This window comes from Miniopterus natalensis, chromosome 5 (assembly GCF_054644295.1).
Source record: "Miniopterus natalensis isolate mMinNat1 chromosome 5, mMinNat1.hap1, whole genome shotgun sequence".
NCBI lineage: Eukaryota > Metazoa > Chordata > Mammalia > Chiroptera > Miniopteridae > Miniopterus > Miniopterus natalensis.
The window spans coordinates 34611063-34627292 of NC_142085.1; the positions used below are offsets into that span (position 1 = coordinate 34611063).

The following is a 16230-nucleotide window of genomic DNA, read 5'->3' on the forward strand; positions in this document are numbered from 1 at the left end:
AGAAGTTGTTACCTTCCAGAGTCATTCCCTCTGATAGAAGAAAGAACTGACAGCCCGCATGTCCCAGGCAGGCAAAAAGTCACTTAGGACACAGGCAATCGCTATCCCTGGGAGAAAGAGGCTCAATAACCAAATGGCCTAGATTTGGGAAGGAAGGAACAATATGAAATTTTATTTCCCTCTCTCACTGGGCTCATGAGGTAATCCATTTACAAAAACTTTTAGGCATCCTCGAGTTTAAGAATTCTCTAAATATGGTCCTTAGATTTGGCGTTAGACCAAGGAGTGAAAGATATCTGAGGAAAATCACCTGTAAGGGGTAATGTCAGTTTTATGGTCTTTTATTTTAGGATTTTAGGTACCTTTTTGTCTCTTTACTTTTTCATTAGCTCTTTCCAACAATCATTCAATGAAAAATATTTTTTCCTCTTTAACATGTCTAGTTAATATTGCCTGAGGGGTGAATTTATATGCCTTTTGTTTTACAATATTAGCCAGGGGAAATGTTTCCCAGTAAGAAACAATGTCCACTCCTGTAATACAATCAGGTAAAAGAGACACAATCACTTTACATAAAGCCTGTTTAAACATTCCAATTTTCATAATCTTATCAATCCGTTTATTTCTATATTCTTTTAATCTAATTGCAGTTTGAGTCAGGGTTTCATCAGTGGGTTTTGATACCATAGTTTATGGAATTCCCCAGTCAAGAAATCCTGGAAATTTCTCTTTTCTATTCCCAGACCATTTTACCCACTCTTGTGTAAAAAGGTTCTCAGTGAGGGGTCCAACCAATGGACCCTGGCCCTGCTTTCAATCTTTAACTTCATTACCGGCCTGACTGCTGCCCCAAATGATTGCTGGTCAGGTTTCTCATTGTAACCTCTGCCTCTGACTTTAAAATTTTCTAAACTGGGGTAAATAGAATAGATTTGTTTCAGGCCCTTTAATGTTGGGGACCAACAGGGGACCACTTTGGCCCATCCAGCCTTTTGTAGTGCCATAGTAAAAGCTTTGTTTTAACCCCATCAATGTCTGTTTTATTTTCCCTTTTCCCCTTTAATAATCACCTAAAGATTTTCACCCTGCTGGGAAGAGTTCTGAGATTCCAGTTTGTTTTCTCTTTGTTTCACAGCTACCAATATTTTAAAATAGGCATCTCACTCTGTTTATTTGATTTGGAAGTCCTTGCTTTTAAGTGCACTTTTAAACGAACTAATCTAATTGGGACATTCTTCACAATTGCCATTGTAATTTTAGGGTACAGTTTCTTCCAGGGCTGGCAGCAGTTTGGTAGGACCCTAGCTGTAAATAGAGTTTAGCCCATATTTGTTTGGCCATGTTTTGGAGCTTCCAACCTGATGGTTACCAAGCTGAGTTCTTAGGACACAAAATTTTAGGTTGTCTTTTAGTAAGATTTTGCCATTTTCCCCCTTTTTCTTCTTAAGTGCAGGACAGTTGGGTTCTGAGTGGACTTTGATTTTTGTTCTAATTTCTGTCCTTACATCTTATTAAGGGAACCTTAATGACCAGCAATTATAACAATATGAGGGCTCTCCAAAAAATTTTTTTTCTCTTTCTTTTCAATTTAGAAGTTTTTCCAATTCAAAGGATCCACCATCTGACCTTGATGAGTAGGATCTTAAACAAATAAGAACTCAAACAAATAAGAACTGTGGATGCAAGAGACATCCCCAAAGGAGAGTGCAAAAGGATGCAACCCTCACAAGATAAAATTCACTCCCAGAGTTAGAAACAGCCATTTCAAAACATAGGGAGTTATGTGTTCCCCCACTCCTATTTATTTATATTGATTTTAGAGAGAGAGAGATAAAAACACACACATTGATTTGTTGTTCCACTTACTTATGCATTCATTGATTGATTCTTATATATGCCCTGACTGGGGATCGAACCTGCAACCTTGGCATATCGGGACAACACTCTAACCAACAACTACCCAGCCAGGGCCAACCCCCACTCCTTTTAATGAGATATTTAGATTTCCTCTGCTTGGCTGCTCTGCTCTACTCAGCTGCCTGCCCAGATGCATATACATCCTCTGACTGGTGGAAAACAAGAATGAGGGGCCCTGTTTTTACCATTTCTGGGAGGAAATGGATAGACACAGAACTCCCTTGAAAGCATGGCATAGTCATAAAGGCTGAGCTCTCAGGACATATAACAAGATGAAAGGAGAAATACCAAACAGAGGCACAGAAAAACAGAATTAACAAAACCTATGCATACTCATACCAAATGATTAAGAGTCACTAAGCCCAAGAACGTAGTTTAAAAAATATTTTCTCCTGCTAACTTAAATTTAGAAAAGGAAAAAAGGACTTTGACCACTCTAATTCCACCAAACTCTGCAGGTAGAGATCTGGGAGTCAGACTTGGCAAGAATTTTTTTTTTTTTTTTTTTTGCTGGCTCATGTTAGAGGTCCCAAGAACTTTCTACTATAGTAGCGTTGGCGTGAGCAGTAGTCTGTGAGATATCCTGCTCACAGTGCTACTGCTAACTGTGTGGGAGGAAGAAACGTTCCTCTACCCTCAAGGTTCTTTTGGCTGGTCAAATAATTAAATCTACATGAGACAGATAAATAAGAGAAAACAAACCCTAACCAGTTTTGCTCAGTGGTTAGAGCATTGGCCTGAGGACTGAAGGGTGCAGGGTTTGATTCCCGCCAAGGGCACGTGCCTTGGTTGCAGGCTCCATCCCTGCCCTGGTCCTGGTACATTCAGGAGGCAACCAATCAATATGTCTCTCTCACATCAATGTTTCTCTCTCTCTCCCTTCTACTCTCTCTGAAAAGCAATGGAAAATATATCCTCAGGTGAAGATTACAAAAAACCAAACAACCAAATTTAATTATATATATACATATGAAAACCCCACATACATGAGAGGTTCAGAGACAAAATGTTAAATGAGGTATACATGGCATTCTGAGCTAAGAATGAGGTAAGGCACCTTTGGGCTTTAGAAGAGAGGAAGGTCACTGCAGAACAATAAGAGCCGATGTTCAATAATTAGAAGTTTACCTTCCCTGCCCTGGCTGGGTAGCTCAGTTGGTTAGAGCATCGTCCCCGACATACCAAGGTTGTGGGTTTGATCCCCGGTCAGGGCACATACAAGATTCAATTAAATGAATGCATAAATAAGTGGAACAACAAATTGATGTTTCTCTCTCTCCCTCCACCCTCAAATCAGTAAATAAAAATTTTAAAAAAGAAGTTTGTCCTCCCCTTACAGAGAGGTCAAAAAAGTTACTTCTGGTTATAACTCTTATTATGGACAAAACCACTAATTTAAGTTTTTAAGGGAGAGATAAAAGTTTCTTGTAAGCTCATAGGGTCAAGACCACCTTCAGCTGAAAATAATTCTCATTCCGAAGTGGCACATCTTGGGAGGACTGTTCAGAACCCCTTCACTGGTATGCCAAACAGGTTTTTCCAACCTTTCTTTAAGGATGATATATTTATAGAGAAAAGTGACAACTTTTCAAACAGATCAAGGCGTATTATACATGCTACACGTACATATTACAGCACAGCAGCAATAGTTAGTTATAAGTTACTGTCCAACCAATTCCTGGGAAAACACACACAAAAGTGATTCAGAATTTACATGAAGAAGTGTTTTTGGTTTTTTGTAGAGTGAAGAAAGACCTTTTAATATTTTTACTTGGATCTATTTTAAGGTTAAGATTGTTTGCTTAAAAAATAGTACTTACTGTTTGATTATGAAGAACTTTATTGGAAGCAGAATGCTCTGCACACTCCTTAGAAGTTCTATTACCTGCTAAAGTTGTATTTGAATCAACCATATCCACTAATGCGACACTCAGATTCACACGTAATGCATAGAGAACGAAGAAACCAAAAAAGGCCAAAACTGCTAAATTGTAACGAGCAGAGCAGCACACTGGAGCTGAAATAAAGATTGGGGGAAAACTTTCATCAAATCAAAAACTTAGATGACATTAACTAAATTACTAAAAAGGTTACTTTTTCAAAGTGCACAAATTAATAAATCATGAATATTTTTCTGAGAATATTCGCAGATTAAGCATATCTAAAAACATTTGTCAAAAATAATTTGTTCCTGGTATCCGTAGTTTTGATAAATATTTAACACATGAGAGCCTGCACTGTAAAAGTTTCTTAAAACATGGAGGCAATAGCTTTATCAACATTGCTCGGAAAAATTTCCATTCCAGAGTCAATACTGAACCCCTAATTCCTGTAGGCTGGCAAAAATATGAGAAAAATAGATAAGAGGACTTAATGGCATCACTGTTTCTAAAAAATTATCTAAAACATGGCCAATAAGTACTTGAGTACTTACTATAGCATAGCATATATACCACTGACTATTGGTGAGTAGCCATCTCATTGTAAATGTAGCACAGCACAAAAAGTTTACTATTAAGGCTAGGGCATGAAATCCCTCTTGATAAATTTCTTACCTTGAAAAGTATCCTCATAGGCTGGGTTTGAATCAGAAGCCATGATTAACTAAACTTAAGGCTCTCCTAAACTAAATGTATTTAAAACTCCAGAAGCAAACTTGCAGAATCTATGACAGTTGCAGCATCTGTGAAAGGTGCCCAATTGATTATACTTAAAGGACCACAGCAAAAAGGGAAATAAGTAAACATACCACAATGATTAAAAAAAAAAAGGGCAGAGTAGGCTGGAGGAGCCAATGAAAGAAGGATCATGTGAGAGGAGTCTGACCTATTTTTAACTCTAATTGTAGACTTATGCACATATTTTCTCCTTTTACTGAGTTGCATTATATATATATATATATATATATATATATATACACACACATACACACACACACACATATACACACATATACATATATATATTCCCCCCTCCCCCCTCAGGAATTCTGGTGTTTTCACTGACCTAACCTCAAACCAGAATACATTTTTCAGAGTACCAAGGTTTGGCACTGATTCAGACTGATTCAGACTGAAGCATTAATGAACGGGGCACAACTATACTTAGACATATATTAATATACTATAGTCCAGCTCACTTTTCCATAAGCCCTCATATACTTAAACAACTGCTATCATTTTTCCTCTTTGCAAGATTTACATCTTTTAACAGAGAACTTTTCATTTGGCATTCCTGAGTCCTTTTTCAGAAGTACAGCTATCAGAATTACGGCAGCACTGCCATAGTTAGATCCAGACCTGTGAGAACTGCATTTCATGTTGTCCCTGTTACTGGAATCTAGACACATGTGCTCTCTGCTCCAACCAAATGGGCAGTATTTTAGTTAAGGACAGCCTGAATACTGCAAGGTATGTTTAATAGGAGAGCACATTTTTATCATCAATTTTGTGTCGGACAATAATACACAAAAGTCTGGATGGGGACACATAATCTTGACAAATTTGGGCTATTAGAATGTATTACTTTGAGTAATTTGGAGCAAGAAAAGTCCAGATTTATATACATTCTACTTTGCCAACATACTATTTACAAAGTTCACTATCTACTTCAGCAGAGGAGTGACAAGAGGTGATTTACAGTTTAAAGAGCTTCTCTGGTAGTTGCATGGAGATTACAAAGGAAAGTGTGAATTGTGGTAGGGGACGCAGACTCAGGAAGATCACTTAAGGGATGATTGCAGTCTTCCAGGTAAGAGATGAAGGTGGCTCAAACTAGCGCAAAGCAGAGGCAGTGGAGAGAAATGGGCAGATTTGAGAGAAATTTAAAGGCAGAACTGACAGGCCTTGCCTACATATTAGATGTGGGAGTAAGTAAAAGGGAGGAATGAGTTATTAGCTATTCTTTTACTCTAAATAATTATTTTATGCTACTCTGATTTGTAATGTTATTACCCCATTCTATCCTTATTTGCAGTTACCTTATTTTATTGTATGTTATTAGTTTCTCCCCACATGTTGCTTGATTTGGACTCTGATATACCTCATCATGTGATTAAGATGTGAGGCTAAAAGCTTGGGAAGTGAATGATTTCAAATTGTTAGTGGTATTACTTGAAAATCTGACCTAGAAGTTAAGGTTCAGGCAACTTTAGCTTTTTGGGACAAGGAATAATCAGAAAATAAAAAGCCAACATAGATGCCACAAAGTATAAGACTATGAGGTTTTAAGAAATATTAAAAATAAATGGTTACTATTTTTATAAAAATGGTTGTGATTACAAATCAGTCAGAAAAATTTTATTTCAAAAAAGTATGGCAATAAAGCAAAATGTGTCTGTGAATTTGGATAATGTTTGAAATTGGGCGAACTAAAGCACTCTTGCATGACGAAAAGACAACATCCACTGAGCATCTACCACATTGAAATTAAGTTCAAAGTAAAATCATTCTTGCATATCGAACAGAGCACTCATCGAAACAAACATCAGCTTCTCAAATATGGTTTAAACTTAGGAAATGTGGAGTTGGTGCAGCTGAAAGAACACAGGCTAATTTAGAGTGAAGCAGGCTTGGGAATGAACCTCAGTTCCGATTTTCACTGTCTGTGTATCTTTGGAGAAGTTACTTGAGTTTTCATTCTTAGTTTTCTCAGCTTTAAAATGAGGCAACCACCACCCACCTCACTGGGTTTTGTGTGATTAAATGAACTATCGTAGAGCAGTAGAGTGGGCACCCAATAAACGTGAGTTCCTTTCCTGTTGACTCTGGAGAAAGTAAGACCAATAAGATAAAGTGCTACAATATATGTGTGTAAAGAGGAACAAGAGTCGGCTTGTGTGTGTGTGTAGGCGGGGGTGGGGGGTGGGGGATGGAAGTCAGGGAAGTCCTCTTGGAGAAAGTACATTTGCACTGAGTCTTCACCAATGAGCAAAAAGTCACCAGACAGGTAGAGCAGGTAGAACAATGCAAGCAAAGACAGCAGTATGTACAGAAGTAAGGAAATGAGAAAGGCAAGCACAGGGAGAGCGGAAAACTCCAAATAATTTGACGTGGCTGGACTATGGTACTGTAGTTACTGTGAATGGGATAGTGGGTATTGAGTTTAATAACAAAAAGTAATAACTAATATTTATTACTTACTAGGTGCTAGGCACTACACTAGTCAAAGTGTGTTTGGCTATATAAGGGATATTATAAAGATTAACTGAGCCCTGGCCGGTGTGACTCAGTTGGTTGAATGTCATCCCATGCACCCAAAGGTCATTGGTTCAATTCCCGGTCAGGGCACATGTCCGGGTGTTGGGCTTGTTCCTTAGTATGAGGCCTGCAGGAGGCAGCCAATCCATGTTTCTCTTTCACATCTATGTGTTTTCTCTCTCTCTCTCCTCTCTTCCTCTCTCTCTAAAAATCAATAAAAATATATGCCTGGCCAGGTGTGGCTCAGTGGTTGAGGGTCGACCTAGGATCCAAGAGATCACGATTTGATTCTGTCAGGGCCCATGCCTGAGTTGTGGGCTGGATCCCCAGCTGGGGGTGTGCAGGAGGCAGCCAATCAATGACAACTCTCTCATCATTGATGTTTCTATCTCTCTCTCCCGCTCCCTTCCTCTTTCTGAAATCAATAAAGATATATTAAAAAACTTTTAAAAAATCAATAAAAAAATAAAATTAAAAAAAGATTAACTGAGTTGGTACATGTAAAATACTTAGAACAGTGCTTAGCACATAATAAGCTTTCAATAACTCTGAACTGTTATTAATTATTATTATTGCTTTTTCTGGATAGTAGAAATTGAAGTCATTTGTTAGGAATTGAGGTTATTTCTCATTTGCGAGAAATCAGGTATTAAAAAAAGTTGAAGAGAGTAAGCATGTGAAGTTCCCAGTGAAACACAAGATTGCCAAGTGAGTAGATACCCATACAAAACAGGTGGGAGCAATCTGACCTAGTGTATTACCTTAAAGAATTGTGCACCTATGCTCAGAGGTAGGCACTGGGAAAGAAGACGTGGAACTGAGATGGAGGTGGTAACAATGCATCAGGCAAGGTGATTTAGAGTACTGGCAAGAAAATAGTTTTGGACTGTGATTCTGACCCAAGAAGGAAGTAAAATGGAGAGGGCTAATGGTTTAGGCAAATGTACACTAGAATATAAAAGCTCTGTGAGGACAGGAGGGAAGGAAGTCATTAGACATGTAGAAGTCCAGAGAACTGAGGGGACATGGTGTTAGATAAGAAGTCACTCAAGATAATGGCAAGTAATAGAGTGTAGAAGATGGAGGGATGTCAGATGGTAAAGCCTTTGATGAACGAAGCAAAGTGCCAGGAAGTGGGTAGAAGACACGACAATGAAGGGGAAAAGCGATCTGGCCCAAAGGCATTGAGAGTGGAGGTGTACTTGTCTAGAAGCATCAATGTGGAATAAGGAGGAGTCAATCTCATCAATTAACACAAGGCAAGAGAAAATTATCATTTCTTGGGAGAGCAGTGAAGAGTTAGAGTGGTATGCCAAGAAGGCCAGGTTTCTGTTGAAGAAAGGAGGTACAGATGGTGAGGGAAGATGGGTGAAAACCTGAGAATGTCAAGCATATATTCATTGTGGAAGGGTTTGCCAGTGGGGAGGTGTGGACCTGGATGAGGAGCATGTAAATACTGAACAGTGAAGGGCTGAGACTGAGGTGGAAAACCCATGGTGAGGGGTACTGACCTATGCAAAGATGACTTTTTCCAGATGAGGGTAGGCACTGGTAGAAGACAGTGCTGCTACACTGTCATGTCTCCTTGGCCAGGGAGTTGCATTAGAAAAGATTTCCTATCTAAATGATAAAATAAGCTTTGCTTTTAAAAAGAGTAATGTTCAACTGGTCTCATCCTGCTGTATGGGTAATTAATTCCTGATAAATCCTTACACATTCCTAGCTCCCCAATTAATTCCCACTTACATAAAAGCATTAAATTTCATCAAAATAGACTCAGTTACTTTAATATTAACACTGATCATCACAACAGGACCCAAAGCAGTTTCCCTTCATTCTGAATATGGTTGCTCCCTAGCAGCACACCATACCTTATATTTAAGACTATATTCATACACAAAGCATATTTGTGAAACTCAGTGCTGTGTAACTGAACCTTGAAAGTAAACCACCCCCAACAGAATAGTAGAGGCAATAAAACCCCAAACAAACCCCAAAATAAAATCAATGAAAACAAAGCACAGCATGTACTATTTTAAGCTAGAAAATCACAAGTTCCTATAGAGTATGACAGTGAAGAATGGGGCCCTCATTTTGTGGATTTCAGCTTCTCTGAGAAATATAAAAACCAAATGGCCTTTTTTTATGATGGTGATTATGATAATGGTACTACATAGTAACTAACACTATGTGCCAAACTCTATTCTAAGCACTTGCTATTAGCTTATTTAATCCTCACAATAACCGTATCATTGATCGGCTGCCTCCTGCACGGCCGCTACTGGGGACTGAACCTGCAACCCGGGCATGTGCCCTGACCGGGAATCGAACTGCAATCTCCTGGATCCCTACGTTAATGCTCAACTACTGAGCCATGCCCAGCTGGGCAGGGAAGCTTTTTCTAAAAAACACTTTGTTTAATGTGCAAAATGAATATATAGGACATAATTTAATTAAAAATATACAAAAATTCATTGTGTTCTTATATACTAACAATAGAATTTCAAAAAAAGAAATAAAAAAATTTCATTTTTCAATTGCAGTAAACTTAACAAAGGATATGAAGGATCTTTACACTGAAAACCACTAGACATTATTAAAAGAAATTGAAGAGCCCAGCCAGTGTGTCTCAGTGGTTGAATGTCGACCTATGAACCAGGAGGTCGCGGTTCGATTTCCGGCCAGGGCACATACCTGGGCTGTGGGCTAGATCCCCAGTCAGGGGCGTGCAGGAGGCAACTGATCAATGACTCTCATCATTGATGTTTTTATCTCTCTCTCTCTCCCTTCCTCTCTCTGAAATCAATAAAAACATATTTTAAAAAACTGAAGAAAACAAAGAAAAAAAAAGGAAAGATATTAAGTGGTCATGGATTGGAAGAATCAACATAGCTATAATGGCCATATTACCCAAAACAATATACAGATTTTTTATTTTTTTAGTCCTTTCTTTTTTTTTTTTTTTTTTTTTAAATATATCTTTATTGATTTCAGAGAGAGGAAAGGAGAGGGATAGAGAGAGAGAAACATCAATGCTGAGAGTCATTGATCATCTGCAGCCCGCAACCCAGGCATGTGCCCTGACTGGAAATCGAACCCCGAATTCCTGGATCCTAGGTCGACGCTCAACCGCTGAGCCACGCCGGGCCAGGCAACAATATACAGATTTAATGCAATTTCCATCTTCTGAGGATCTACCTGAAAAACTTGAAAACATTTATTCACAAAGATATATGTACCCCTATGTTCACTGCAGCATTATTCACAGTGGCCAAGACATGGAAACAACTGAAGTGTCCTTTGATAAATGATTGGATAAAGAAGATGTACATATACAATGGAATACTACTCAGCCATAAGAAAGGGCAAATTACTGCCATTTGCGACAAATGGATGGATCTTGAGAATATTATGCTAAGTGAAGTCAGATGAAAAAATTCAAGAACCATATGATTTCACTCACATGTAAGATACAAAACTGAAAGTAACATATGAACAAATAAGACAAACAAACAAAAACTCATAGACATCATAGTATGATGGTTACCAGACGGAAAGGGAGATTGGGGAGGCAGTAAAGCGTAAAGGGGGTCAAATATATGGTGACAAATGGAGATTTGACTTTGGGTGGTAAACATACAATGCACTATACAGATGATGCATTATAGAATTGTGCCCTTGAAACCTATATAATTTTGTTAACTAATGTCGCCCCAATAACTTTAATAATTTTTTTAAAATGTAAAATATAACTAAGGGTTATTTTGTTTCTATTAGGTTGTACATGGTAGATATTACTACTAAGGCCAGGACAGGGGGTACCACTGAGAATGAGAGTAAAAGGAGGCCCCTGGTGTTTCTTATAATGTTGTTACATTCATCTTTACCTCTTCTATCTCTTTTCTCCTGGTGCTCCTCCCTTGTCCTCCTGCCACAGCATCCCAGACACAGAACATAATTTAAAATACTGTGGACTAATGCAATGCCCTATCACTGTAGGTTTCTCTTCTCTAAAACTTTTACCATATTTTAAACAGCCAAAAAATGTTACTGCTATTTTTACTTCATTTTTGCTCTCCAGTGGGTATGGAAAGAGTAAAAATAAGAAGGAAAATTGTTGGCCCTGGTTGGGTAGCTCAGTTGGTTAGATTATTATCCTGATACACCAAGGCTGGGGGTTTGATCCCCGATCAGGGCACATATAAGAATCAACCAATGAATGCATAAATAAGTGGAACAACAAATTGATCTCTCTCTCAGATCAATAAATAAATAAAAATTTTTAGAAAGGGACATTTTCATAATGAAGACAGTCACCTCAAGTCAGGAGGAACAGGGCTAAGATCTATACACTCAACCCATAAATCAAATTGGGATTGTTTTTAAAAGCAATGCTATGAGTTAGCTTCTTTCCTTTCCCACCAACTTTACTGAGGTATAATTTACATAAAATAAAATACACCAATTTCAAGCACACAGTTTGGTAAGTTTTGATAAATGTATATATCTGTGCACTCCAATCAAGATGTAGAACTTTTCTTTCTTTTTTTTTTTTTTAATATATCTTTATTGATTTCAGAGAGAGCAAAGGAGAGGGAGAGAGAGAGAGATAGAAACATCAATGATGAGAGTCATTGATCGAGCCCGCAACCCGGGCATGTGCCCTGACCGGGAATCGAACCCTGATTGCCTGGATCCTAGGTCGACGCTCAACTGCTGAGCCACGGCCGGCCGGGCAAGGGTAGAACTTTTCTATCACCCCAAGAAGTACCCTGTGCCTTTCTGCAATCAGTTCCTTTCTTCCTATAGCCTCCAGGCAACTACTGATCTACTTTCTGATATTACAGATTAGTTTTGCTTGTTCCAGAACTTCATGCTGATGGACGTATACGTTAATATGGTAGCTTCTCTTGTTCAGTGTTTTTGAGATTTGTCCAGATTGTTATGTGTGACAAGAGAAAAATTCTGAGGTGCCCTAAATTACACTAGGCTGGAGGAGACAAGGGAGGCTAATCAGTTAATAGAATTGAGGGCAAGATACCAACAAAAGGCTGTACATATTCCTAAATGTATTTGAAACTATGAATCAACTTCTATGTGGCTATTTCATCTCTTATCTAAAAAGATAGTCCACCACCAGATAATGTGGATCCTGCTTATGCATAAACTTTCTGGACTGTTGCCCACACCCAATCCAAAAGCAGTAAATACTTCTTCCTCATGGACTATATACCTATCCCCAAACTAGTCCTGCTTCACCCCCCTCCCCCACCCCTTTATCTACAGCCAACGTAAATTCTTTCAAAACAACTTACATCTTTCTTCCCCAGACTCACTGCACAAAGGAGCCCTGTCAATGCCAGGATGGGACATGTCTGTCCTTTCCATCTAGCCCTGTTGCTGATGGTTTAGACTGTATGTCCCAGGACCTGGTCCTTTTCCCGGCTAGCATATTGCTCAATAAACCCTTCAGAAAAACTTTTGGCCTGGAAGGTTATTGTTTAGCATGTGTATCAGTAGTTTCTTTTTATTACTGAGTAGTATTTCACTGTATGGACATACCACCATTTGTTTATATATTCACCTGTTGATGGATACCTAGGTTATTGCCAGCTTTTCTTTTTATTATAAATAAAACTGCTATATTATGGTAATGTATGTTTAAATTGCCAGTTTCCAAAGTAGTTGTACCATTTTACACTCTTACCAGCAAAATGAGAGGTCTAATTTTTCCATATCTTTCTATCCTCCATATCTTCATACACTTGGTATCTTCAGCCTTTTAAATTTTAGCCATTCTAGTGGGTGACACAACTCATTGTGGTTTTAATCTGCATTTTCTTGACAACTAATGATGTTTAATATTTGAGCTAAAATTATATGTATATAATATGCACACACACACACATCTCCCCCCAAATTGCAACAGACTTTAGTAGTCTCTAGGGAATATCTTTATTATGACATTTGTTTCTGTATTTCCATACTAGATTATTTTACAGAAGAAAACTATAGAAATCTAACACTGTATGCCATAGAAAATGTTCAGTTTATGGAACTAAGTCCAACTCCCAGGTAAAACATCACCGTGGTACAGTATTTACATGAGCGTCCACCAAAACAAGCTCCCAGCTGCCAGGTGGAGCTATAATTTGCCACCTCTATTGCTGCCATCTGGTAATGTTAAATAAAAAAAGACACCAAAGGACTATACTGTTCTTGGTCAGGAAAAGTCAAATTCCTAATTCAACTCTGGTTTTTATGCCCACATCTTTGCAACTACAGAATGCACGCACCGTTTTGTTTAGTTTTAATTACTTTTAAAGAAGTTACATTACAAAAATATCAAGTAACAAAATATTTCAATTTCCCCCCACTCAGGGAGGATGCATTACCCCCTTTTCTATTTGTGGCAAGACCTTTGGCAAGTCACCTTAGAACTTTATAGATATATCCTGAGGATAACCAAACTGTTTCCTAACTTAAGTCACACGACGTAAAAAACAGTGCGCAGCACTTTTAATCTCTTACTGCACAATTTCAAGATACTCGCTGGTTATGCAATAATTTCCATCCGCATACTCACGAATGTAAACCTCAGCCCTTTTTTTGTCTCCCATCCTTATCCAAGGAGCTACCAGATCACAAGCCGGCGGACACGCAGCTGCAGAAACCCGGAGGTGACAGGGAGGAGGAGCCAGCGGCTCTGTCCAGCCGGTCCATTTGCAGGTTTCTGCCCCAGTTCGCTCTTACTCGCGGCACTCCGTCCGGCCCTTTGCCTATTGATTTCATTGATTTATAGATTCTCCCCCAGATCTTTCTCCCATGGGGTCTCCCGCTCGATACTACCGAAAATCGCCAGGAGCCCAGTGCCAGCGGCACCCAGCAGTTCCCCGTCCAGGCCCCGCGGGGCTGCACTTGCCGAGGTCCCACCCGTGTCCCCGGCCGAGCCTGGCCTCGCGGTCCTCACCCGCCCTCGGGGTCCCGGCGCGGCGTCTGGGCACCGGAGCTGCGGGGGCTCGGTGGGGCCCTCAATGGCCTCTTTCCTCGATTCTTCTCGCGCCTTCGCTCCTCAAGCCCCGCCCGACCCTCGGTCTAAGCAGCTCTGGCCCCATAGGCCGGGGGGCGCGGGTAGTCCGGCCACCCCGGCTCCGGGACAGCCGCCCTGCCACCGGGACAGCCGCCCTTCCACCGGGACAGCCGCCCTCCCGAAGCCCCCGGATCGCTCCGCCGCTCACCGGCTTCCGCCTGCGGGGAGCCCGGCAGGAGCGGTGTACTGTCTGAGACCTTCTCGCCATCAGTTGGGGACTGGTCCGGAACCGGAGACTTCATGACGCCTCCTGGGAACAGGTATGCGATTTACCGGCTCAGAGGAACACTCCGGCCGGACAGCCGTAGCCCCAGGGCCGCCCCCGGCCGGGCGACGCCTCTCTGCCCCGCTGACTCCGCCCCCGCCGCCATCTTAGCTGTGGGCGCTTCTGGAACGCGGACGGCGGAATTCTGGGAGTTCTGGCGCGGTGGGCGTGGTCCCCGGCCGTCCGCGGCCCGCGGGTGCTGACGAACAATGCTCTAGTCCGCGCTCACCGGGGAGCCCAGGGTGCCCCCGACCGCTGATGCGGGGGCGCCTGGAGGCGGGCCGAGGGCGCTCGAGGGGCGCGTGATTAAGGAGGGGGTTTGGGTCGAACTTGGGAGGCGGGTGGTGACTTTCATGTATCGGTGGTAAATTGCCGTGAATCTTAGCAACCCTGGCGCTAGCTACCGGTGATCGCACATTGCCCCCGAAATAGCTTTTGGGAAGGAAAAACAGTAAATGGAAACATGCTGTTGGGTCCCATGAAATTGCCGATTTTGTAGGTCAGAATAACCCAATATCGGCAGTTGCATGTGACGCCACCTATAGAAGAATCCTCTGATGTGTGTGATGTCCCCACAGGTCTAATGTTGGAAACGGTGCCTCGGGGTAATTGCTGACTCAGAAAGAGGAACTAGGGGAAAGGACCGGCTGGCGTGGGGGGCACGGGGGGGGGCCCTCTGTGCTGACCAAAGGCTTCAGCTCATCAGTTATTGTGCATAATAAAGATATGGAAGTAAAAGGAAAAAGCACGTGGCAGATGCCCCCGGGGAGTTCACTGTGGCCCGGGAAGACTCACAAGCCAATAATTCAATAAGGCAGGTCGGAGGTTTGGGGCGGGCCACGTGGGGAACAAATGGGAGAGTCACCCCCCCCCCCCAAAAGGAGGGCTGGGATTTCTGAAGGTATCCCTAATCTCCCCATCAGTAAATGCTAGGAAAGTTATCAAGTTAAAACGACAAATCAGGCCTTGTTTCTGAGTTACTGAAATTACCAAGGAGATTTTAAACTCTGCTCAACTTGAACGTGCGTGAAATCACCTGGCAGATCCTTTTAGAACGCAGATTCAGATTTATCAGGTCTGGTGTGACAGTGAATTTTATGTCAACTTGGAGGGTGCTTTTGGATTTAAATTGGTGAGTTCTGGGTACAGCAGATTGCTTTCCTTAATTTGGGTAGACTTTATTCAGTCGAAGGCCTGGACAGAAGAAAAAGGCCAATGCCCTGAGCAAGGGGGCATTCTCTAAGCAGACTATTTTCAGATGTCATTTGCACCAGGGGCTCTTCTTGAGTTCCAAGCTGCTGGCCCACATTGTAGATTTGGATTTGGCAGGCTTCATAATTGCATGAGCCAATTCCTTATAACAACTTTTCACACACCTACATCGAATAGGTTCTGTTTCTCTAGAAACCCTGACTGGTATATCTGGGGTGGGCCTGAGATTCTGTATTGTTCACACATGACCACACTTTGAATAACTAGGTTATAGAGGACTTGGACCAGAGAATAAAGAAAGATTCCAAGAGATCTGAAAGATTTCAAACCAGAGAAGATCCTTTTTTAAAAATAAACTTTTTGCCCGGCCATGTGACTCAGCAGTTGAGCACTGACCTAGGATCCAGGAGATCGTGGTTGGATTCCCAGTCAGGGTACATGCCCAGGTTGGGGGCTCAATCCCCAGTAGGGGGCATGCAGGAGGCAGTCGATCAGTGACTCTGTCATCATTGATGTTTCTCTCTCTCCCTCTCCCTTCCTCTCTCTGA

General features: G+C 41.1%; 1 protein-coding gene across 3 annotated transcripts in view; it reads right to left on the reverse strand.

Moving 5' to 3' along the window:
* SLC17A5 (solute carrier family 17 member 5) overlaps nucleotides 1-14506 on the reverse strand; it is a 53309-nt gene extending 38803 nt beyond the window's left edge. For 2 of the 3 annotated variants that reach the window (XM_016205747.2, XM_016205745.2), the window contains exons 1-2: nucleotides 14354-14506; nucleotides 3738-3934 (exon numbers count right to left, since the gene is read on the reverse strand). In XM_016205747.2, the coding sequence (XP_016061233.1) occupies nucleotides 3738-3934; nucleotides 14354-14447 (291 nt within the window). In that variant the 5' untranslated portion in view covers nucleotides 14448-14506. Of the gene's footprint in view, nucleotides 1-3737; nucleotides 3935-4472; nucleotides 4760-14353 lie in introns of those variants that run through there. The other variant, XM_016205746.2, reaches the window with a different exon arrangement.
* Between the last annotated feature and the right edge of the window lie 1724 nt (nucleotides 14507-16230).